This window comes from Tachyglossus aculeatus, chromosome X2 (assembly GCF_015852505.1).
Source record: "Tachyglossus aculeatus isolate mTacAcu1 chromosome X2, mTacAcu1.pri, whole genome shotgun sequence".
Lineage (NCBI taxonomy): Eukaryota > Metazoa > Chordata > Mammalia > Monotremata > Tachyglossidae > Tachyglossus > Tachyglossus aculeatus.
The window spans coordinates 8,064,719-8,090,716 of NC_052100.1; the positions used below are offsets into that span (position 1 = coordinate 8,064,719).

General features: G+C 41.8%; 1 protein-coding gene across 5 annotated transcripts in view; it reads right to left on the minus strand.

Moving 5' to 3' along the window:
* DOCK3 (dedicator of cytokinesis 3) overlaps positions 1-25,998 on the minus strand; it is a 477,519-nt gene that overhangs the window by 234,436 nt on the left and 217,085 nt on the right. For all 5 annotated transcript variants that reach the window (XM_038770866.1, XM_038770865.1, XM_038770864.1 and 2 more), the window contains exons 6-7: positions 15,310-15,458; positions 2,455-2,539 (exon numbers count right to left, since the gene is read on the minus strand). In XM_038770866.1, coding sequence (XP_038626794.1) covers positions 2,455-2,539; positions 15,310-15,458 — 234 coding nt within the window. The remainder of the gene's footprint in view (positions 1-2,454; positions 2,540-15,309; positions 15,459-25,998) is intronic.

Sequence of the window (25,998 nt, forward strand, 5' to 3'; positions counted from 1 at the left end):
TGCCTGAGTGTTCTGTGCGTGGGGAACCTGCAGCATCAGAGAGACTCACTCTCCCTAGGAGGGAGTGGGACATTTGGCCTCCCCCTAAACCTCAGAAGTCAGCCGTAGGGCAGAAGACTGGCTAGTTGAACTCTGAACCCTGTGCTTTCTAGGGGTTCCAAATCTACTAGGTATGGATTGATGGCAAGCCTACTGGGGCAAATTCGAGGTGCACCTAGTGTGGCTTTAAAAAGCCACGGGAACTAGGACCCAGGTGCTAGAAACTGGGCAAGCAACCTCAAAAGTGATGGGACACAAAGATGATTGCCAGTCAAACCTTAGGAAAATAATAATAAGAAGAAACTGTCCAATAAGGAAGGAAAAGACTATGAACCAACGATTAAAATAAAATACGATTGAAGTAAAAGAAAAAAGCTAATTATGAAAAGGAAGCTTCATAGAAAATGCTTCTCTCATATAAGTACTCCTCAGGGAGCTGATAGCCAAGTATATTTTTAGCAGATAAGTGACTTGCTTTAGTGATCAAATAAAACACAGAACTTTTATTAGACGTCCCTCTGACATCTCTATATCAGCTAATCGGAAAAATCTGGTTTGAAGTGAATAACAGAAGTGCCTTTCTTTCCTGTTTCCCAGACTGTCTCACCCCTCCCTGGCTGGACTCCCTGCCAGCCTTCACATAACTAGATTCAAAAATAGACACCCTACACTCTGCTCCCTCCACTAATTTCAACTCTCTTTCCGACCTATTCCTTCACTGCTCTCGCATCACCAATGCCCAGCCCATAGTTTGCTTCTTCTGCTCTTCTGTCCATGAATCTGAAGGCATCTGGTACTCCAGGTTCCAGAATGACTTTTGCCCTTACAAATTCACTCTGTCTTGCTCTAACTCAGCCATCTTTTCCACTCAACTACTATCTCATTCCTCCCTTGTTAACTTTCATGCCTACAGCTCCCTCCAGCTTCTCCAAACCATCAACTCCCTCCCAAAGCTCCAGTCTCCCTGCTGCTTCCCTCCCTAAACCCTGGTAACCTCATCAACTGTTTTTTTGGCAAAATTGAAACCATCAGGTGGAAGCCCCCCAGTCACCCCATCACCCCCTCACCACTCCACTGGTGCCCCCTAGCCTTTCTCCTGCTTTCTAGCTGTTTCTCAAAAGGTCTCCACCCTACTCTTTAAATTCACCCTCTCTATCTGCACCACCAACCCTAACTCCTCTTGCCTCCTAAAATCACTTGCTCCTACTCTCTTCCCCCACCTACCTGTTATTTTCAATCTCTCACTGTCGATTCCTTCCCTTCTGTCTTCAAACATGCTCAAGTTTCCTATATACTAAAAACACCCTCTCAATATTACAGCCCTGTCCAGCTATCATCCCACCGCCTACTCCCCTTTTTCAGATTCCTAGCATGAGTCATATAAAATCCCTGCCTTCATTTCCCCTTCTGGACCCCACTGCAGTCAGGCTTTGGATACCTTCACTCCATTGAAACTACAGTTTCTAAGGTCACCAATGACCTCCTTGTAACCAAGTTCAAAAGTCTATATGCTGATCCTCCTCAATCCTTCCACTGCCTTTGATATGTGGACCACTCCTTCTTCCTCAGAATCCTATAAGGGCCCAATTTTGCTCAACCAGTAGTAACCTGGCTGTCCTCCTACCTCCCTGACCACTCCTCGGTTTCATTTACTGGTTCCTCTTCTGTTTCTCATCGTCTTACTGTGGGGATCCTGCAAAGTTCTTTTTGAGGTACCCTACTCTTCTCATTATATACTCACTCTCTAGGAGACCTCAACTGTTCAAACGGCTTCATTTACCAGTCATGGATTGGCGGTAAACCTACTGGGGTATGGGGAGAGAGAGGAAAAGACGAGTAACGCATGCAGACATGCCCTAAGGGGAAGGGAGTGTGCTGATCCTAAAATATTTGCCAAATCACATTATTATCACACTGTTTTTGATGATGATTATGGTATTTGTTAAGCACTATCTATGTGTCAAGCACTGTTTTAAAGCGCTGGGGTAGATACAGGCTAATCAGGTTGGACACAGTCCCTGTCCCACATGGGGCTGACAGTCAATTCCCATTTTACAGATGAGGTAACTGAGGCACAGAGAAGTTAAAGTGATTTGTCCAAGGTCAAACAGCAGATAAGTTGTGGAGCCAGGATTACAACCCAGGTCCTCTGACCCCCAGGCCCATGTTCTAACAAAAGCAACAACTTCTCAGAATAATTCATCTGAATTTTTTTTTGTCCCCTTACTAGCTCCTATTCCTCTTAAACATCAGTTAGTACAAATGATGCCTGTTGGCTAACACCTTCTGTGACTCATTGTGGGTCACTGAAAGGAGACAGGAGGAGCAATTGCAACAAAATTAAATTTAAAACACAATTTAATTAATCAAAGGGAAGAAAGTTAAAAACAACCTGCCATCTCTTAGATTTCTTACCATTTTATAGAGATCTGAGACGCTAATCTGATCTGAATCCACCACTTCAAAATCCTTTCGAGGAACTAGGTCCAGACCCAAGTGCCTATTAAAGAGAAAGAGACATAGAACTATAACCAATATAACATACTGAAAAGTCAATTTTCTACTGTATACGTTCTCATACTCATGCTGGGAAAGTAGAACCACTAGACCATTTGTCAAAACTCTTGCTCGCACTTTTATTTTTTCAGGGCCTAGCTATTTTTATCTGTGTGGTTTAGCAATATATGCTTAGTAAATGAGGTCAGTGACTTTGAAAGACAGAATATCAGTATTTGAGCTGGTCTACTTTCCCTTGTGATTTCAAAAACTTACTACTACGGTGTCTTTACAATGATTTCCTTGATTTTAAGGGTAGGAAAAGCCAAGAAATTCACTCCAGTTTCCCTAAAGATACTTGTTTCTGACAATCTACAGATCCAAAGGGAGTTCTTTATCAGTGAGTAAGATAATTGTATCAAGGCATTTGAGTTAATCTGTACAGTGTATCCTAGAAAATCCAACACACTTGGGCCTTGGCACTTTCAGAATATAGCATATACATGTTGGGTTGAATTCGGGAGAGCCATAAACCATGGGTTTAGGGAAACAGAGATCTTTCCATACTGAATTCTAGATTAGTGTGATCTTTGGAGCTAGACTCTTCAAGCTCCATTTGTTAGGCTGTAAAGTCCTTTATAACCTCTCAGGGATGTACCTAGAAAATTTCTAGTACTCTACCAGTCTTGACTATGGGAGGGAGAATCAAGCAGAGGCATACCCATTCCACTCCTAGCTTGGTCAGTGGCTAGCGAGTGGAAGGCCATCTGCTACAAGTCAAGACTCGCCTGTGCTGGGCAGCAGCATCATGGGAGAGAGTTGAGGGTGGAGACTCAAGTTTACTGTGTGGAAGGAGGCAATGGTAAACCACTTCTGGATTTTTACCAAGAAAACTCTGTGGACACACTACCAGAACAATTGCACATGGAGATGGGGTGTTATGGGAGAGACGTGGCCATGGTGTCGCAATGCACTGAAGATGACTCAAGAGCATAAGACAAGACAAATCCCTTGAGGGCAGAGATCATGCTTTCTATTTCTATTGTACACTACGAAGCTCCTAGTTCAATGCTCTGTGCATAGTAGACACACTATAAATATTGATGATAGGTGGTGATTACTGCACACAGCCTTCGCCTTGCTCAATGCTGGGCTGGTTCTACATACATACTCCTGACCCTCTAGCCTGATCTACCTTTCTTGTTAAACATCGCATTTACTGGCATAATTGCCCCACTTTTTCACAACATTAAAATGGGAGTAGGGCTATTACTCAGGTTGACATAAGAATTAAGCCCAGAAATAAAGGGAGGAGGAGAAAAAGAGGAAAGAAGGGGAGAAGGAAGAGGAAGGAAAGAGGGCATTTGAGACAACACCTCTTATTTCGACTGCAGTCTCCTAAATGTTATATTCATTCATTCATTCCGTTGTATTTATTGAGCGCTTACTGTGTGCAGAGCACTGCACTAAGTGCTTGGGAAGTACAAGTTGGCAACATATAAAGACGGTCTCTACCCAACAACGGGCTCACTGTCTAGAAGGGACTCACAGTATAATAACAAGAATAAAAACTGTAGCAGTTAAGAATGAACTCTATGCTAAGCACTGCACTATGTGCTGTGATAGACACAAGATCATCAGGTCCCCTCTAGACTGTAAGCTCGTTATATCTGCTAATTCTGCTGTATTATACTCTCCCAAGTGCTTAATACAGTGCTCTGCATATAGTATGCTCAATAAAAACCACTGATTGACTGATCAGGTCAGACACAGTCCATGTCCTATATGGGGCTTACAGTCTAAGGTGGAGGGAGAACAGGTATTGAATCCCCATTTCACAGAAGAAGAAACTGAGGCAGATACAGAAGTTAAGTGATTTGCCCAATGTCACCCAACAGGCAAGTGGCAAAGCTGGGATAGGAACCCAGTCCCTGACTCCCAGGCCAGTGCTCTTTCCACTAGGTTATGCTGCTGATTAATTCTTCCTGCATGCTGTGAGGTCATGTTTTCATAATAATAATAATAATGTATTTATGAAGTGCTTACTATGTGCCATGCACTGTTCTAAGCACTGGGATAGATACCAAGTAATCAGGTTGTCCCACATGGGGCTCACAGTCTTAATCCTCATTTTACAGATGAGGGAATTGAGGCCCAGAGAAGTGAAATGATTTGCCCAAAGTCACACAGCTGACAAGTGGTGGAGTTGGGATTAGAACCCAAGACTTCTGACTCCCAAGCCCGTGCTCTTTTCCCTAAGCCATGCTGCTTCTCCGTGGGCCCACAGGCTCTTCCTTCCTGGGCCCACGGCTACCACTGCTTACAATTATGTGGTACAGAAAACAAACTTTTACTTCCTCCCCCCAAATCAGGGTGGGGCATTTATGCAGTGGAGGCCATTCTGAAATCCCATTCATGCATGAAGGTTTAGTTGAAGAGATCAACCCATTAGCAATACTTTCTCATACCATGTGCCTGCAAAGACAGTTCCCTGCTGTGCTGGCGACTTTACCAGGGCCTGTTTCTGTTTGCAGGATTGCATTCTGGGATCTCAATCTCTGTGCAGTTCATTCTGAAACCTAGCTAGCAGGGCATCAGTATTTTACAGCCATGGTTTAAAAACCACAACAAAAGACCCTACTTTGCTAAAGTGATCCCCTTTACATTAGTAGTCAAAATTTTCTGGAAGGCTGAAACTTCTGTCAATCTGAGGACCTTTAAAATATGATTTCCATGATTATCATCCAAACTTGTGATTGGGCCAGGAATAAACTAGGAAAAAACAGTGACTCAGTTTCTTCACCCACAAGAAGAGCCAATAATACCATCATGACAAGTTTTCTGAGATCTCAAAAATAGCCTTAGATAGAGCTTCTTACCTAGTCCCCTACTCTTCATCCCAGGGAAATGTAAAAGGACGCTAATTTAAGTCATTTTATTATCAGTGCACCCCTGTGGGAAAAGGTAAGCCAGTAGCAAATTTCATCATCATCATTATCGTCAATAGAATTTAGTTTTGGTTTACCTGGCACAGAGCACTGCCCTAGGCAATTATGAGGGATTGCAAGAGTAAAACCCGCTCCCTATCCTTGAGGTGTTTTTTTTTATGGTATTTGTTAAGCGCTTACTATGTGCCAGGCACTATACTAAGCACTGGGGTAGATACAAGTTACTCTGATTGGACAGAGTCCATGTCTCACCTGGGGCTCAGAGTCAATCCCATTTTACAGCTGAGGTAACTGAAGCACAGAGAAGTTAAGTGACTTGCCCAAGGTCTCTCAGCAGACAAGTGGTAGAGCCGGAATTAGAACCCATGTCCTTCTCACTTCCAGCCCATGCTCTATCCACTAGGTCACGCCGCTTCTAATTTGTGTGAAGATGTTTACAAGGCTGCCCTGTTCTTTAAAGTAACAATATTATCCAAGAGATCAGTTCTAAAATATCACTCATCCTGGATAGGAAAGAAAAATACATGGAGTGCTGGTATTACCCCTGCAAACCATTTGCAATAAATTCTGACATTTGACTACTGCTCCTAAGGACATTTTCTATGTACTGTACTCACTGAGATTAAAAAAAAACCCAACCCAAAAAATACGGAGTCTTGAGGAAGTCCAAAATGGAGATTAAAGTGCTTAAAAGCATTTCTTCACACGCATGCAAGGAAAATGGCTGTAGCTACAGTGGAATCCTGTCAAGCCCTCAAACTCCCACTTGTCCCATCAGAGAACTAGTTTCTTGAATGGCAATTAAGCTACAATGGGGTTTGCAGTCCATGATGATACTGCTTCATTTCTGGAACATGCTCAAATATACCCTAATACTTCAGTTCCAAAGCAGAAATCAGAATCTATATTTTAGTTCTCAATGCTCCCTAAATATCACTACAAACTGCTCAATACACCTCAAAAATAAATTAGCTGGTTTCAAAAACAAAATTCCTAGTGGTGTAAGGAAAATGAGTTGGCTATTCCCAGATCATACTCATTTTCAAGGCTCGTCGTACAGTCATATTTTGATCTTGAGGCATTATTTGAATTAATGTTTCATGGGAAGTGTCTGAATTAACAGATTTCTGCAGAGCTCTTTTGTGCAACTCTATACTTTGTCTTAAATCTCTGGATTTGTGGATGAAAAGCTTGAAAAGATTTCATGAATAACATATGATAAAGGATCCATTTAATGAGGAAATTATCAGAGGCAGTGATTCAGCATGACAAGTGATATTCATGAGTTAAAGTGATTAGTTTTCACTTAATTATGCAGAATCATATTAAAATAATGGGAATAGGGACAAAGGAAACACTTAGATCAAGTAGGGTGATGCCTTTCATGAGAGGAATCAAAGAAAATGAAAGTTACAATACTTTTTATATCAGATGGCTGGAAAAATTACTTGAAAATCAAGTAGCAATGGATTTATTAACAGAATTATTTTTTTAAACAGCAGGAGACCCAAGGCAGAGATGAGTCCTGATATTTTCTAAGCATTACTTTAAAAAGTGCTGGCATCTTTTGCTCCTTCAATGATTGAAGATAAATCAATTACATATAGAAGTGCTGATTTATGGTTGATACCTGAGCCATAAGAAAGTACAACCATAAAAAAAAAAACCACACGGGGCAGAACGATGATCCACGCAACCTAGGATTCTCTCTCTGATAGTGGAACAATGCTTGCTTGGAAGAACAAAATGATGATTTCTTGACATCCAGCCACATGGTTAGGGATGTGTCATTTAACATGCCTGACTTTTCCTTTGAATAACGTGCCAGGCATCTATTATCCCTAAGTCTATTGAAAAACCTTTTCCAGCTTTTTAATATTCCTACTTTTTCTACAGAACATAACTCCAGTTACCCATTATAGCTCTCTGGTTGAAAAATTTACCTTCTTGAATCCATTCTTTCTCTCCCTTCATCGTTTCTCAATTCTACATATTCACCACCTTCGATGGGAAGAGACTTGCCACTCTGCTGATTTTTGAACACTCAACTTCGGACCTCAAAGGACCCCTACATCCTGATGTTGCAGGATTTGCTGACAATTCCTTGTCGGTGCCTTTTATGACTGAAAATTTCAATTGGACCCTGTTTTAGCCTTTGTTTCCCCAAAGTGGAGAGTCCTGATAATGTCAGGCTAACCTCAAATGGCAGCTGTTTTCCTTTTCACCCACTCCCTTCTGCATCTCCCTGGCTCTTGGACTTGCACCCTTTATTCACCCCTCCCTCAGTCTCACAGCACTTATGGACTCCAGTGGCTACCAATCAATCTGCACATCAGGCAGAAACTCCTCACCCTGGGCTTCAAGGCTGTCCATCACCTCGCCCCCTCCTACCTCACCTCCCTTCTCTCCTTCTACAGCCCACCCCGCACCCTCCACTCCTCTGCCGCTAATCTCCTCACCGTGCCTCGTTCTTGCCTGTCCCGCCATCGACCCCCGGCCCACGTCATCCCCCGGGCATGGAACACCCTCCCTCTGCCCATCCGCCAAGCTAGCTTTCTTCCTCCCCTCAAGGCCCTACTGAGAGCTCACCTCCTCCAGGAGGCCTTCCCAGACTGAGCCCCTTCCTTCCTCTCCCCCTCGTCCCCCTCTCCATCCCCCCCATCTTACCTCCTTCCCTTCCCCACAACACCTGTATATGTATATATGTTTGTACATATTTATTACTCTATTTATTTATTTTATTTGTACATATCTATTCTATTTATTTTATTTTGTTAGTATGTTTGGTTTTGTTCTCTGTCTCCCCCTTTTAGACTGTGAGCCCACTGTTGGGTAGGGACTGTCTCTATATGTTGCCAACTTGTACTTCCCAAGCGCTTAGTACAGTGCTCTGCACAGAGTAAGCACTCAATAAATACGATTGATTGATTGATTATGGACATATCCATCATTTATTTTAGTGTCTGCATCCCTTCTAGACTGTAAGCTCATTGTGGGCAGGGAATGTTTAGTACAGTGCCTGCCACATAGAGAGCGTTTAACAAATACCATAATTATTATTATTACTGCCAGCATAGTTTTGGATTTCCTCAGCTACAGCATCCTATCACTTGTCCTGCATGTCCCACAACTTGATTTAAAAGTCATAATTTTTCATAGGACTAACAGTATTTATTAAGCACTTACTGGGTGCAGAACACTGTACTAAACGCTGGGAGAGAAAACACAGTTGGGAATTAGACACAGGCTCTGTCCTTCAGGGGGCTCACAATTTTTATAATACTCTCTTTTGTCAGGATCATGAGTGCCTATAGAATGGTGTTGATGCCTATCTTATTTTTCTGCATGTAAAATAATTCCTTACCACAGTTGGTTAATAAAAACCATCACTTATTATTAACTCAAGATGGCCAGCTTGTGAATCCAACATGTGTTAGCCACAATTTAAAAGAGGGAAGTATATCCAGAACCTGTCTTTGTGGCATGGCCTCCAGCAGAAAGTCTAGTTTCATGAAGTGCTGGAATATCAATTTTATATGTGGCCAGTTCATGGGAAACAAGCGATATTCTTTCTGGGCCATGATTGTTCTCACAGTCATATCACATTCCAATGTTCCATGACATGATGGCCATTAGCTTAATTTTTAAATCACATTATGATCACTAATACATAGTGATTCTAGCATGTATTTCCTGCCCTAGGTCTCATCCATTATTCAATTAAATTCAATGAAAAATCTTTTTTCTCTAGGGCCCATGGATTAGATGTTCCAACAAACCATCATTTTTCCTACCCTCCACGTCCCAATGAGGCAGTCAGCCAACCTATGCAGGGACAAACAGAGTTTCCCTTTATTTCTGCCTGCCCTTTGTTATGTAGCTTTTCCAATCTCACTTAACATTCCCTGTTCATTTTCCTTATCCTGATCAGTCCTCCAACCAGATGTTTGTTATTTAACAATGAAATTTCTACCCACAAGGATTCCATACTATTCCTTTTGTCTGGGGAATATTTTTGTGCTGTTCCTTATGTCTAGTGTCATACCTTCATTTGTTTCTAGTGGAAGCTAACTGTGATCTTCTAGGAAGAAATATCATTATGATCTCCCAAGAAGAAATATCACTGGGATCTTCTAAGAAGAAATATCATAATGATCTTCTAGGAAGAAATATCATTGTGATCTTCAAAGAAGAAATAGAATTATCCAAGGAGTTTTAAATATGGTTTGCTTATCTCAAATTGTCAACATTAGGAAATAAGATTGAAGCCAGTTACAAATGACAATAGAATGGAATTTACATCAAGCACAATATGGCTTATTACCAAGAGAAAAACTATTCACTGGAAACACCACAAATTAAAATGAGAAATGGAGACTAGAATTTGTATTACGAAAATAATGGTCAACATTAGATGATACTAGCAAAAATTGTGAAACAAATTAATTTAATTTATATTATACCCCAGAACTGCCACACAGAGCTTAAGTCATATTTTGGAGGAGCAATTGCTATAAAGTTAAGTGGGTCAAGGAAAGATAAGTTCATCGTTAAAGCTGCTGAATGAAACTAGTTCCAGGGCTAATCCAATGAGATCACCTCTCACTCTGTTACTGGTGGAAATCCAAGCTTCAGGCCAACTTCACCCACATCAAATTCATCCTCACCTCTGCCTAACAAAATTACTTCTCCTCCCTTATTGACTTTCATGCCCATTATCTAGCCAGCTATTTATAACTTCCACGTTCCTCCTTGAATTCCCAGTACCTCTACCTCCCTCATCTCTTGCCCCCAATGACCTTCTCATCTACAAAACTGAAACCATCGAGTGTGAATTCCACAAAATTTCCCACTCACCTCCTGGTCCATGGCCCCCCTCAACTCCCGCATCCACTATCTCTTCCTTCAATCAATCCATCAGTGGTATTTATTGAGCACTTACTGTGTACAGAACACTGGAATACACACTTGGGAGAGGACAGTAGAGTTGGCAGATGCAACCTCATGCCACAAGGAGCTCTGCAGAGGACTCCCAAATCTACATCTTTCATCCTGCCTTCAGGACATCTCTGTCTGGATGTTCCACTGAGAGAAGCAGGATGACCTAGTGGAATAAGCTCAGCTCTGGAAGTCAGAGGACCTGGGTTCTAATCTCAGCTCTGCCACTTGTTTGCTGTGTGACCTTGGGCAAGTCACTTGACTCCTTTGCACCTCAGTTCCCTCAACTGCAAAATGGGGATTCAGTAGCTGTTCTCCCTCGTACTTAGATTGTGAGGCCCCTGTGGGATCAGATTTTCTTTTATCTACCCCAGAGTTTAGTAGAGTGCTTGGTATTTTGTAAGTGCTTAAACAACTATTATGTCCAAAACTGAACTTCTCATCATCTGTCCCAAACTCTCTCCTCCTCACTGACTTTCCCATTTCTGTAGACAAAAACCACCCTCCATCTCACAAATCCACAACTTTAGCATTATCCTTGACTCATTTCTGTCCTTCAACCTGCATATTCAGTCACTAAATCTTGTCGATTCTATCTACCTATAATTTATTTTAATGTAATAATAATGTTAGTTTTTAAGCACTTACTACGCATCAAGCAGTGTGCTAAGCACCAGGGAGGATATCAGATAATTAGGTCAGACATAGTCTAAGGGGGAGGGAAAACAGGTTTTTAATCCCCATTTTACTGATAGAGGTATCTGAGGCACAAAGAAGCAACTTGCCAAAGATCACACAGTGGCTGACCTGGGATTAGAATCCATGTCCACTGACTCCCCAGGCCCAGACTCTCTCCAGTAGAACACCCATTTTTTTTCTTTTTAATGGTATTTGTTAAGCCCTATGTTCCAGGCACTGTACTAATACACCCTGCTTCCTCACTGTGATCTTTGACCTCTTCATTATTTAAAATGGGTGTCATCTGACACAACAACAAGAATGCTGTATTAACCAACCATGTCTGATCTCTCCCATACTCTGGCAATCTTGGCTGATTCCTCCCATTTACAGAATGGGTCAACCATGTTTTATTCTCCTCTAATCTGAATAGCCAACACCTCCAGCTCATCACCAGCAGTGAGATCCCTCTCCCCACTGGCATCTGTTTCTATGGTTAACAGGCTCTAGTAACAGGGATTTGTTCCTCTTTATGAGGCTTTTCCTTGTTCCCCCTTACTGGGGTCAATACCACCACCTTTCATCTATAGTCCTTGCCAAAGTCTGCAAAAATGTGCAGAAATGGACTCCACAGAAGCTGAAGCTCCTTCAAGATCTGCCAACTTCCCCAGAAAGGTCCTCTTTCCAGTTTCTGGGTTGTGCCTTGCATTAAAGAAAAAAAAAGTATTTTCCTTCATTTGGTTTAAACTTAATTCTCAATTCTTTGCCCTCTGATTGTCCGAAGTTGCAGCAACCAGGATTTGTTTGAGTTTTCACTAGGTTGTGTGAGGGGGAGAGCTAGTAAGGTCAAGCTATATGTGCTCCACAGGGGTTCTTCATAAGTACTCCTTGGCATACTCCAAAGGCAGCCTTGGACAAGGAAGGGCTTTCTGTACTGCTAATTTGATTAGTAAACAGTTTTCAGTCTTCCAAAGGAATTTTACTTTGTGGGAGCCCTTTACAGGCCTCTGCAAAGCCCCTTACTCAACAGCCCTATTATCATCATCAATGGTATTTACTGAGCACTTACTGTACTCAAGTAAGTACTGTGTACTTACTTACTATTCAGCACTGTACTAAGCACTTGGAGAGTACAATGCAGAGTTGGTAGACAAATTTCCTGCCCACAACGAGCCTATTATAATAATGATAGCATTTATTAAGTGCTTACTATGTGTAAAGCACTGTTCTAAGCGCTGGAGAGCTTACAAGGTGATCAGGTTGTCCCACGCGGGGCTCAGTCTTAATCCCCATTTTACAGATGAGGTAACTGAGACACAGAGAAGTTAAGTGACTTGCCCAAAGTCACACAGCTGACAGTTGGTGAAGTCTGGATTTGAACCCATGACCTCTGACTCCAAAGCCCGGGCTCTTTCCACTGAGCCATGCTGCTTCTCTCTTTTGATAACCAGCAAACTCCACTTTTACATTATTTAGGATTTACTAAACCTCTGATCATTTAATTATTGAGTAACTTTCCCCCAATCCCAGAATTATAATTTTCTATTCATTATTTGATTTTTGGATTTTTCTCTATTTTTGTACGGCTATAATAATAATGGTAGTTAAGCGGTTACAATGTGTCAAGCATTGTACCAAGCACTGGAGTACATACAAGTTAATCACTGACCCTAATGGGGGTTCACAGTCTAAGTAGGAAGGAGAACAGGCATTGAATCCCCTTTTCACAGATGAGGAAACTGAGGCAAAGAGCAGACATGACCATGGTCACACAGCAGGTAAGGGGCAGAACTGGGATTAGAACACAGGTCCTCTGACTCCCAGGCCTGTGTTTTTTCTACTAGTCCATACAGCTTTTGCTGGGCCAGAATCTTTTTTAATTCTTTAGATTCCAAATCTAATATCTATAGCTCTGCCTATATATATTTCCTTCAATCACTATTTCAGAAAGTGTGTCTGCGCACATATCTTCAAGTCTGAAGGCAGCGATAAAAGGTCTAGTTCAAAGATGATGTCACTGATGCTATTATATTCATGTGGGCAAGAGAAGCTGAAAAGACCAATGCAAAGTAACCTTTCAATAGGACATAATCCACTCTTCCATTCTTTCTATTTGTCTTTAAGTAATTTTGTTTCCTTTTAAATTGATCTATAATTTCTTAGCTAAAAAACTTGGGGGAAAAAAATAACACTGCCACATTTGGATAGGACCTCAACTTGTACCATCACAGAAATATAAATACCTAAGAATAAACAAATGCGCAAAGTTTTAAGAAACATGCCATTTGGAGAATTTTTGGACCACAGTTTGCAATAATTAAAATGATACTAAATGCCCACTCACTTCACATAAATTGCTATAATTTTGTATACTGTCTTTGAGGTAATCATATAAGCCCCTCAGACCTTCCCCAGCTGCTTTTATAAATAAAAATGTTTTTTGCAAAGGACAGTAAAATTTAAAATTTGTCAGAACAACTGCTTCTTGGGCAACTCTTTTGGGTACTTATGTATGCAAGTGCTGTCTTCAATTGGTATACTCATGTATGGTCATGACCGCATTAGGTTTCAATGACAACCATGAGAAGCGATGTGGCCTAGAAGAAAGAGCATAGACCTGGGAGTCAGAGGACCTAGGTTCTAATCCCGGCTCTGCCACTTGTCTGCTGGGTGACCTTGGGTAAGTCACAATTTCTCTGTGCCTCAATTAACTCGGCTGTAAAATGGGTATTGAGACTGTGAGCCCCATGTGGGACATGGACTGTGTCCAAGCTGATTAGCTTGCATCTACCCCAGCATTTAGTACAGTGCCTGGCACATAGTAAGCACCTAACAAATATCATTTTTTAAAAAGTAAACCGAGGACTCCTTCCAGTTTAAGTTTGTGAATTTCTTCACTATCTGTAATTCGTAATTCTGGCTGAAGGTTGCCCAATGTGTTGACATATCCTCCTGCAAAGGTCTTGTGCATGCAGTGCATAGTATATTGGTTTATGTAGGCCTTTTGCTTAGAACTGGTCAGGCATCATTCTAATAGCTTTCCATCACTTCAGGGCAGGATCAGTTTTCATTTGAGGTAACTACCTCCAATTCTAGTTTGAAATTTAAGCAACCCTTTGGTCCTCTTCGTAAGCACATTGCTGCTGTTCCTAAAAAGCCTAAGAAAACCGCAACAGGTAATTCTATGGATTATACAATTTAGTAAAGAAAATCAGAATGCCACAGAGCCTGTTTTTCTCATTCCTTACCAAACTAGTAAAAACAGAGCCTTTTGGAATGTTAATGTTAGATATCAGATTGGAATACATCTATAAATTTGAATTAATGAATATAATTAACACTGGAAGTTGGTAGGATGATAGTTGTAAAAATTCTATCAAATACAGAGGTTCTATTAATTCTATCAAATACAAATGCCAACCAACTTCCAAGGAACCATTTGGGACAAACTAGGAGCAAGGATGCCAACTGCTTTGAGAAGCAAATATTGTTTACCAGAAAACCAAGGGTAAAGGCAAATATCCATACTTATAAGATTCAGGAATATTCATTTATGACCTTTGGGGTCAAGCCAATGGTGTCTATCAACAACAGTAAGTATTTTGATGTGAAATAGTTTCAAATGATGTAAGCAGAAGGAACCTTCAATGAGTGAGTCATTTACTTGCCGTAAGGGCTTCTTCATTGCCATTTCAAGCACTTTTATCCTTGAATTCTTCCCTTTTCATGCCAATTCCTAAGGAAAGGTGGGCAATTCCTGATGGGTGCTGGACCCCTGAGGCAAACTGATTCTTTTTAAAAAAATTTCATGTGGTATTTATTAAGTGCTTACTATGTGCCAGGCACTGTACTAAGCACTGGGGGAGATACAAGTTTAATCAGGTTGGACACAGTCCCTGTCCCACATAATCCCCATTTTCCAGCTGAGATAACTGAGGCAGAGAGAAGTGACTTGCCCAACAGACAAGTAGCGAAGCCAAGATTAGAACCCAGGTCCTTCTGACTCCCAGGCCCGTGCTCTATCCACTAGGCCATGTTGCTGTTGCTTTTCACAGAACTTGGCCTGTACGGGGGAATCAGAGGGAGGGGGAAAGGCCAGTTCCTCTTTACCATTATTGTATTTGTAATGAAAAAGATGCTAACAGTTAAGAATGTAAAATGGTCAATGCATGCATTTTAACAAATGGTATCCATCGGTAGTCATACTTACTCATTACCCCAGTCCAGGCGCACTGTGATGTGTCTCTTGACTTCTCTCACCTGATCCTGAGTCAGGTGACCTGAGAGTAGTTGCCTCCGCAGGTCAATAAGTTCATTCATCACATGGCGCAATTTGTAGAAAAGATCTACCTTGTGTTTCTTCAAGGGCATGTTTAGGGTTGGGTAGAAAATGAGGGAGAGGGAAAGGGAATGAAAAGAGAAAGAGAAAGAGAAAGAGAAAAAAATTTAAAAGAAATAAAATGTGTCCTTGTTCGATTTTTTCAGTGATTTGGCAAAAATGGAAGAACAATTATACTTCATGCAGAGCCCATATCAATACATTTTCCTATTTTCTTCTTTCCCATTTTGTGTTTTTTAAGAAATGTACAATAATCTTGCAGTACAGGCAACCCTCAATTATTTGGGACTGGTTACCATATTTTTGGCTACTTCACGGTTCACTACTACCTTCACATCAAACTGGGTAGGTTGTTACGGGCAGGGAACTTGTCTACCAATTCTGCTATACTGTACTTTTCCCAAGCGCTTATTCCAGTGCTCTGCACATAGTAAGTGCTCAATAATTACAACTGACTGATTGATTGATCAGAGGAGAAGGGACAGTAGATGGAACGTATGGTTAGCAACTCTGGCCTAGAGTTTGGTGGTCAGGGAAACAAACTATTGGATAAATTGTAAATTTTGGATGATCTGTGAATTTCATTAACTGATAGTATTTACTGGGCATTTACTCTGTGCACAGCACGGAACTAGGTGCTTGGGAGAGTATAAAGAGTTAATAGGCATGATCCCTGCCTTCAAGGATTACAATCAATGATATACTTCCAATTATCATTGTAATCACTATTTATAGTGTTTTAACCTCAAATAACACAGGACGCCAGTTTTGCAAGGTTTTTTAAAATTAACCATTTCAGGGGCTCAGTGTTAAGACACAGAGATGTGGAAAATCAGGTCCATTTTCAAGTGACACCTGAATTGAAGTGACTTCATCTATCACAAAATAGAGAAGGTTGAAGCAAAAGTTTATGAAATATTTCTTGCCTTTAACATAACGCCCAGGAAGAAGTGCAGCCAAAATGAGCCCAATCCTGAAAGAATGCTTAGGCCTGTGTTTTCATTAACCAAACAGCCTATGAGAGAGAAAAACATCTCTTGGAGATATAATCAGCCCCACCTTTGGCTTATAGCACTGAGAGGAAAACACGTTTTGAAAATACCTGATATGAAATGCTTCTATAAGGATCCCAAGAATTTTTACAACCCAGCTTTCTTTCCTGTAGCTTAAAAAGTGAATTTTAAAATTGCATTAGTGAGGTCTTTCATAAATAGTGTGTCTTCCACTTTCAACTAAAGCAAAAGTTCTAAAGACTAATGAGCCCCATTTTCCCACCAGCACAGGTGAAGAAGTTTGACACACATTTCTGTGGAGGGTGGGTCCTGAAAGGAGTTGCACAGGAGGAAGGACTTCTGTTGATGTGGTGCTCGACAAGAAGATTCAAAACGCTGCCCCAGCGCACAGTGTGTCTCTTTTGACCCCTGAAAGAATGAGGCAGGTTGATGAGATGGCTCCAGGATGGAGAATGGCATGTGAAGTCTAACTCACCCCTCCGATCTACCTCACAAGCTGGATGCCCCAGGGGGGCCTGAAGCCTCCTCCGAAGCCATAGTGAAATCTGGGATTCAAATAGTGTCACCAGTCAAGCACTATGGGCTCCGTAGCAATCATGTGAGGGATTCATGCTGCTATAAAGTAATAGTAATGCCTTAAACTCCAAGTGAGCAGGTAATGTGTCTGCCAACTCTGTTGTACTCTACTCTTCCAAACGCTTAGTATGGTGCTCTGCACACAGGGAGCACTCAAGAAATACCTTTTAGACGTTACAATGTGCACAGCCCCTGTAACTAGCTGCTAGAGAAAGGTGCAAGGAGAGAGAGAGGTAGGGCGAGCCGAGACAAGTAATAGGGTAGTTTCAGTAGAAACAAAATTCACTGAAAACAAGAGCAATACATTACTGCTGTGAGGGAATCATCTTCCTGCCCCTCTTCCCCTCCCCTTCTTCTAGTGGCTTTTTTGTTCTCTCCACATCCTCCTCCAAACTCAGCCTCCTCCTCTCTCCCCCATCCTCCACCCCCACGGTCTTAGTAGCGTGGCTCAGTGGCAAGAGCACAGGCTTTGGAGTCAGAGGTCATGGGTTCAAATCCTGGCTCCGCCAATTGTCAGCTGTGTGACTTTGGGCAAGTCACTTAGCTTCTCTGTGCCTCAGTTACCTCATCTGTAAAATGGGGGTTAAGACTGTGAACCCCACCATGGGACAACCTGATCACCTTGTAACCTCCCCAGCGCTTAGAACAGTGCTTTGCACATAGTAAGTGCCTAATAAATGCCATTATTATTATCATTATTATTATTATTATCTTCAGATTCCAGTATAGGAAGACCTTGGTTTAAACTGCCACAGACTTCCTAGCGTTTCAAATGTTAGGATGGGAAGTTTCTGCCCGACTTTGCAGGGCTGGTTGGGGAAGGAGGGGGATGTCCTGGTTATCAGGAGAGAGCTAAGAGTGCTTTCACCAGCCGAACAATTCAATACCTCTTCTCCCCCAAGGAGAAAATCAGGCTAGAGTAGAGTTAAAAATTGAACAAGCTCCCCCACACACGTTTTTTTTAAAAGAAGTTGATGTACAGGTTGCTGAAGATATTTTTACCATCTTTCTGTCTTCTCGGAATTGTGCCATGGAACACTATCTTTATTCCTGTTATCTCAAATGTCAAAAAGGTTTTGTTTTCCTGCCAAAAGGGTGACATACCTAGGCCTATGCAGGACCTATGGTTAAAAGGTCTAGTGCTCAGAATTCATTTGCATTCTAAATAGCTTTTCTAATGAGTATTACCAATACCACAACTTTTCATTCCTTTTCAAAACACAGTCCTTTTGGATAGCTTTAGTGTGGGCATGCACTTCAAGCATCACAGATATGCTCAGAATTGCATGAAGCTAGATTCCTAATGGAATTTTCCCCTCGCTTTTGCCCTTGAAGGATAAAAGGAGCCACCTTCATAGGACTAAGAAACCATCTCACTAAACATAACTAAGAACATTTTAATGATTACACTGCAGTAGTTTTAAAAATCAAAGCACCATCCTCTTTTCATAATTAAAGAGAGGAATATAGTCTGAGGTGGTCAGAAAGCTGACGACATGGGGCATTTTGGCTGAAACTTGAAAACAATGAGGGCAGACAGACCAGCCTGGAGCACTTTAATCAAGAAAGTATTGGGTCTTTCTGAGGAGGAGTTTTGAAAGAATCATGAAGCAAAGGGTCAAAACCAAAAACAGATCTAAAATCATTTCTCCTCCAAGAAGCCTTCTCTGACTAATCCCTCTTTCCCACACCTTATTCGCCCTCCATTCTGCGTTGCCTGTGCACTTAAGTCTGCAGTCCTTAAGCATTTTGATATTCATCCCATCCCTACCCTTACCCCCAGAGAACTCACGTACATGTCCTTATACATTGCTTCTCCTCCATCTGTAATTTATTTTAATGTTTGTTTCCCCCACTAGTCAGTCTGTGGGCAGGGATTATGTCTACTAACTCGACGAGAAGCAGTATGGTCTAGTGGATAGAGCACGGGCCTGGGAGTAAGAAGAAGGACCTGGGTTCTCATCCCAGCTCCGCCACTTGCCTGCTGCTTGACCTAGGACAAGTCACTTAATTTCTCTGTGCCTCAGTTACCTCATCTGTAAAATGGGGATTAAGACTGTGAGCCCCATGTGGGACAGGGACTGTGTCCAACCTGATTACCTAGTATCTACCCCAGTGCTTACAACAGTACTTGGCACATAGCACTTTCATGCATTCATTCAATCATATTTATTGAGCACTTACTGTGTGCAGAGTATTATACTAAGTGCTTGGAACCACAATTATTATTATTAATAAATACCACTGATTGACAGTCCCAAGCAGGTACCAGAGAGTCAGTAGACTCAAAAAGGACTCAAACTTGGGCTCCCAGACGCAGGGGACTTGAAGATAGATATCCCATGATGAGTTCACCAGGGAGAGTAGGAGGGGACTGCAAGCTACAGGTATCCTCTGTCAGCCTGGGTTAGATGACAAAAGGAGCTGAGGAGAGTTAGGACTTGCCCAGGGTTTCTCGGGGTAAGTGTCAATAGCTGTCCTATCGCTTGAGAGTGTGTAAAAAGCAGTTGCAGGAACTTTTAGGACTTTTTAATCAAGACATTCTTGAGGATAAGGACTATGGGGAAGACGTGCTTTTCTATCCCATCCTGCTTTTGTGGCAAGCTGTACATGTGGGAACCTCTTATTAACACTGGGCTCTGGTCATTCAGTACTGACACCCAACATGAATCATCAGTGAATTAAAAATTATAGGTACATTAAGGATCTGGAGGGTTAGAATGAAGCCAAAAAAGTGTGGGGACAACGTAAGTGCTATGGGGAAGGAGCGTGGCTTAACGTACAGAGCACGGGCCTGGAGGTCAGAAGGATCTTGGTTCCAATCCCAGTTCTGCCACCTATCTGCTGTGTGACCTTAGGCAAGTCACTTCACTTCTCTGGGCCTCAGTTACCTCATCTGTAAAATGGGGATGAGTGTGATCCCCATGTGAGACAGGGACGGTGTCCAACCTGATTAACTTGTATCTACCCCTGTGCTTACAACAGTGCTTGGCACATTGTAAGCATTTAACAAGTACCATAATTATTATGATTATGTTGTGATATAAATATAAAACAGAGGGCAGGCAGAAGCTCCTGATCACGCAGTCATGAGTCCCACACTTTAATGCAACAAATTTAGTAATCTATACAATAAACAGCCCTGAAAGACAGAGAAATCACAAGAATAAGAATGCATTCCCTCATGTAAGACTCAAGGTCTTCCTTATAATTCATTGCTTTTCTAGTTTTTTGCTTTATTTTGTATGTTCCATGACAGAAGAGATACTACTCCATTGTCCACGCTTCAGAAGCTCATTTTGGAAACACACAAGTCTTTTCTATATGCTGTTTTGGAAAAATAGGCTTGGTAAAGGGAAACCTGATATCTTGGAAGCAAAGTTAGCTTTCAAAGAGAAGCTTAGTCACCACAGGCTCACTTTTGATCTATAAAGGTTATCAATCAATTGTATTTATTGAGTGCTTACTGTGTGCAAAGCACTGTACTAAGCGCTTGGGAAGTACAAGTTGGCAACATATAGAGACATTCCCTACCCAACAGTGGGCTCACAGTCTAAGTTATCTTTTATTCCACTGCATCACAACATTTAGCTGCCTGTCACTCTAAAATAAAAAGAGCCAAATTATACAAAAGGCAGAACCTTGCAAATCATCAAATTAGGTGGATTCTTCCATGTTCTCACACCAAGGAGGGTATTGGTGAATTGATGAATGGGCCTGGATTCAAAGGAGGCAAAAAGCCTATTTCTGACCCCAAACATAGGTTTTAACTTCTTCCTGCGCAGGGAATTCTAATACTGATATTAGTAATTGTGGTATTTAGTAAGGGCTTACTATGTGCTAAGCACTATGTTAACTGCTGGAGCAAGACATCATGCAATCAGAACAGACGCAATTCCTGTTCCATGTAGGTATCACATACTAAAGGGGAAGGAAAACAGGTATCTCCATCCCCATTTTACAGTTGGAATAAACTGAGGCACAGAGAAGTTAAATGACTTGCCCCAGGTCACACAGCAGGTGAATAGCAGAGCCAAGATTAGAACACAGGTCTCCTGACTCCCAGACCTGTGCTTTTTCCACTAGCTCCAGCTGCTTTTAGCATCTTCAATGGTCCCTTCCATATGGATCACCTTCTGATTTCCAATAACCTGACTGTCAGTGATTCTACAGCACTGTTTCAAAAAACAGTGTATAAACTGGATGAGGACGGAGCACAGTCTGCTGCAGAAGAGAGCACATGGAGATATTTTGCTCCGTGACCACAGACTGTACCTTTACCTCAACCAACCGCTCTTAATATGTGCTGTTGGTCACAGGAGAGCTGGGCAAGAAAGTGTGTAAGTGGCTTAGTGCAACCTTTCACAGCTGCTGAAAAACAACTCCACTGCATGTCTTACTGATGGTAGTAGATAATTGCTCCCCTTAAGAAAACAGTGACAGACACTTCAAAAAGCAAACATGCCAGCACAACATTGGATAGCCTTTTGTTTTTGCACAGTGTGAATAGAACTATGGGTCCACTATTGGCCTTTTCAGCAACACATGCACCCATTTTGAATTTCACTGCTAGTGGCATCATTTTTTAATACAGAAGGATAGCCATATATCTCTCTATGGAGTGACAGAGAGAGAAGGTGGGGGCAAGCCAGATTATCTCCCCCTCTAGCTCAATGTGGGCAAGAATGTTCTCTCCCAAGCGCTTAGTACAGCGTTTTGCACACAGAAAGTGCTCAATAAATACGACTGAATATTGGCCACCCGGCTATTGGTGAAGTGGCATCGTTATTCAGTGGGCCTCAGCAAAGAATAGGGGTTCCGGCTAACCCAGAATTGCAGTGGGGAACAGGGAACAGTTGTTCCCACTTTCTCCCACACCAGAACCTAGAACTCCGGACACCGCACAGTCCTATATTCAAGTGAGGGAACAAGCTCCTTGCCAAGATTTTCTGTGCATCTTCCTAGCCCTATATGTGTCTGCGTTTCCCCTCCCCAAACCTTGTGTGTGTGTGGTGTGAGTGTGTGTGTGTGTTAGCCTTCTCACTTCCCAACACTACACTGATCTATAGGTCTCATTTTTTATCTCCCAGGCCCAACCCAGGGGAAACAGTCCTGACTCCCATATTCAAAATGTAAAGATGGCAACTCTTCATTACCAGCAGTAGGTATTGAGAGCTACTGTGTGAAAAGCACTGTACTAAATGCTTGGGAGAGGGTACAATGGAGTCAGTAGACACGATCACTATCTTCAAGGAGTTTACAGACTAGCAGGGCAAATGGGAACTAAAATAATTTACAGATAGGCAGGGGGGAAAGAGCTGTGTGCATAGTCAAGTAATGTACATTACTCAAGTAGTGGAGTGTGAAGATACATAAGTACTCTGTGTGGTTGTGAATACACAAGTGTGCAATTGGCTCAGAAATGCTGAAGTGGCAGTTGGGGTGATATAACCTAGGGAGAGTGGAAATTCATTGTGGAAGACCTCCTTGGGAAGAAGTGATTTCAGAAGCACTTTGAGGTGGGGAGAGCTGTGATCTGTCAGATTTGAAGGAGGAGTGAGTTCCAGGATCAGAGAAGGGATTGAGCAAGAGGTTGGTGGTGGGAGAGACAAGAATGAGCTTAAAGAGAATTGTACTAAGAACTTGGGAGAGTACAATTTAACAATATAATGAGCTGCCCACAATGAGCTTACAGACTAGAGGGGGAGAAAGACATTAATATAAATAAATTACAAGTCTGTATCTAAGTCTGTGGGGCTGAGGGAGGGGTGAATAAAGGAAGCAAATCAGGGTGATGCAGAAGGGAATGGAAGAAGAGGAAAGGAGGACTTAGGGAAGGCCTCTTGGAGGAGACGTACCTTCAATAAGGCTTTGAAGGTGGGGAGAGTAATTACCTGTCGGATATGAAGAGGGAGTCAGAGGACCTGGGTTCTAATCCCGGCTCTGCCAATTGTTTGCTGTGTGACCTTGGACAAGTCACTTCATTTCTCTGTACCTCAATTTCCTCAACTGTAAAATGGGGATTCAACACCTGCTCTCCCCCCTACAAAAAACTGTGAGCCCCATGCAGGATAGGGACTGTGACCGACGAGTGTGTGAAGCACAGTAAGCGCTTAACAAGTACCATAAAACAAACAAAACAAGAACTTGGGAGGGGAAAGCGATGGCTCTGGGGTCTGGATCTCTCCTCAAGAAACACTCTAAGTTCAGGGGTTCCAATGGACTTCTGTAAGGCATCATAAGGAATGGGGGTGGGGTGACAAGATTCCCCCTCACTCAGGCAGGGTGGCCAAATGACAAAAGCCAACCCTGCTCCCTGCTCAGATTTCAGCCACTGATGCCTGCTTCCAGGTCTCCATTCTGCCCATGACCTCTCCTCTTCTGTACAGTCTTTCATTTCTGCCCAAGGCAGACCATTAATCTCGCTTTCATCTCTCGGCTGTCACTTTCAGTTTGAATTTATTCTATCCCAAACTTTTTTTCGACTCTTCTTCAATTTTCAATTACTGTTGAGAGCCATCACTTTTATCACCATGTAGTTAACCTTATAACACTGTCTTAGTCCTTAAAGCCACACTGTACCACTCTGACATTCACCTTCAGAAATTTGCAAACCTCCTAAATTGCAGCAATTGTACTTCTAGTGATTTCAATATATTCATTCATTCAATCTTATTTATTGAGCACTTACTGTGTGCAGAGCACTGTATTAAGCGCTTGGGAAGTACAAGCTGGCAACATACAGAGACGGTCCCTACTCAACAAAGGGGTCACAGTCTAGAAGGGGGAGACAGACAACAAAACAAAATGTGGACAGGTATCAGGTCATTAGAATAAATAAAAATAAAGCTAGATGCACATTATTAACAAAATAAATAGAACAGTATTTTAAGTCTTAACAAGCAAAGTGTAAAGGTATCTGTATAACACGGATACTAGTCCCAGGACAATTTACAGTTTTTCCTTAAATGTGAAAAGATGTCTGGAGGACCAGAGGCAACCAAAAGGGCTTCTGTGTCTTACTATTGAAAGGGGAACATTAATAAATTATGCCAGGCAACTAGGTTCATTCATGAGATCCCAAGCATTCTCTCCTAATTAGACCAGAATTTTATAATTCTCCAAATGTAGTATTAGTTATGTTTAGGAGAGAGAGGACAGTTGTTCCACAAAATGCATAAGTTTTCTTCTAAAATGGGCATTAAGCTTTAGAAGAACCCCACATTAAGGAAACCTTGCATTATAGTACACACACCTTGACCAAGAGCACGCAACATATACACAACCTTATTTTCTCACATCAAGCAGCATGTCCTAGTGGAAAGTACACAGGCCTGGGAGTCAGGGGATTGAGTTCTAATTCCCACTCTGCCACTTAACTGCTGGATGACCTTGGGCAAATCATTTACTTCTGTGGACTTCTGTTTTTTCATCTGTGAAATGGGGATTCAATACGTGTTCTCCCTTCCCCTTAGACCGTGAGCCCCACATGGGACAGAGACTGTGTCTAACCTGATTATCTTTGATCTTCCCCAGTGCTTAATGCAGTGCTTGATGCACAGAAAATGCTTAACAAATACCATAAAAAAAATCAATCTTAGCTAACACCACAATTTATCCAGATAGATGTATGCTGCTGGGAAGAATGTTTCCTAATTTCCTTACTGTGTTCTACCCAAAACACACTTAAAAAATACCACAATTTTAATTATTAAGTATTTACTATATGCCAAGCCCTGGGGTAGATGCAAAATAATCAGATTGGACATAATTTCTGTCTCACATGGGGCTCAAAATCTAAAGGGATGTTAGAACAGGAATTTCATCCCCATTTTACAGATGAGAAACCTGAGGCAGAGAGAAGTCAAGGTCAAGGTCATAAAGCAGGCAAGCGGTGGAGCCGGGATTAGAATCCAGGTCATCTAGGTCCTGTGTTCCTTCCACTTCGCCAAGTGAGTGAATTCAAATGGGTAATGCGGATCAATGCAGATTTCCAACATAGCTTTCAAATGCAGTTTACAACTTTAAATATTGAAAAATGAAGCCAGCAAAGTCTGTATTAATGTGATAGGTTGCAGGAACTAAAGGAAAAAGGGAGCTAATTCCACCTCTGACTCCCAGAGTTGATGAAAAATGAAAGAAATTGTATGGCAGGTGAATGCCCCGGAGAAGATTTTGTTTTTCATTAGGACATAGCATCTCCTCAGCTACTGAATTCATTACCCGGTGACAGAATGCAGAAGATAGAAAGATAGCAACTGCTGTCAATAGATTAAAAACATTGGATCCCTTCAATGTAAGGGCCAGAAAATGTAATCATGCTAAAATGAATAGAAAAGAGGGCAGAGTATACACTTAGCAGCAAAGTGGCCTAAATGAAAGTATAATACAAATGCAATTTTAATAAAAGTATACCTAATTTAAATGGCTTTTCGTTCATACTGGACCATTCTGTAGATAATCTGTGGTTAAATGTCTGTGCTAAAAAAAGAGTCACCATTTTATCCAGGGCAATAGTGACGTTACTTGCTCTGTCCCATTTATGGGGAAGTATATCTTTAAGAGAAAAATGCTACAGAACAATCAGAAAGAACTGCAACAGGGAGCAGAGCAGACACTGGAGGCAGCAAAAGACAGCTGGACATAGATTATTTTATAAATAGCCCAATCCTTAAAAAAAATTAAATTATTGGTCGGATAACCTGGGGTGTCTGGTTTGCATTACCCTTCAGGTCTCTGTGCACATTCTGCTAGCCACAGGATTGTTGCCACCAGCTCTTTCCTATGGCCACGTAAACTGACTTAGGGCCAGAATCTGAGAAAAAAGAACTTCCCTGAGCATGTCAAAAGGGACCAAAATAAATGAGACACTTCAGTCAAGTGCTTTGTAATCACCTAAATCTCACAGATTCACTCCACAAGATATAGCAGCACTCAGTGAACTTTTTTTTAATGCATTCAATGGCTAGAT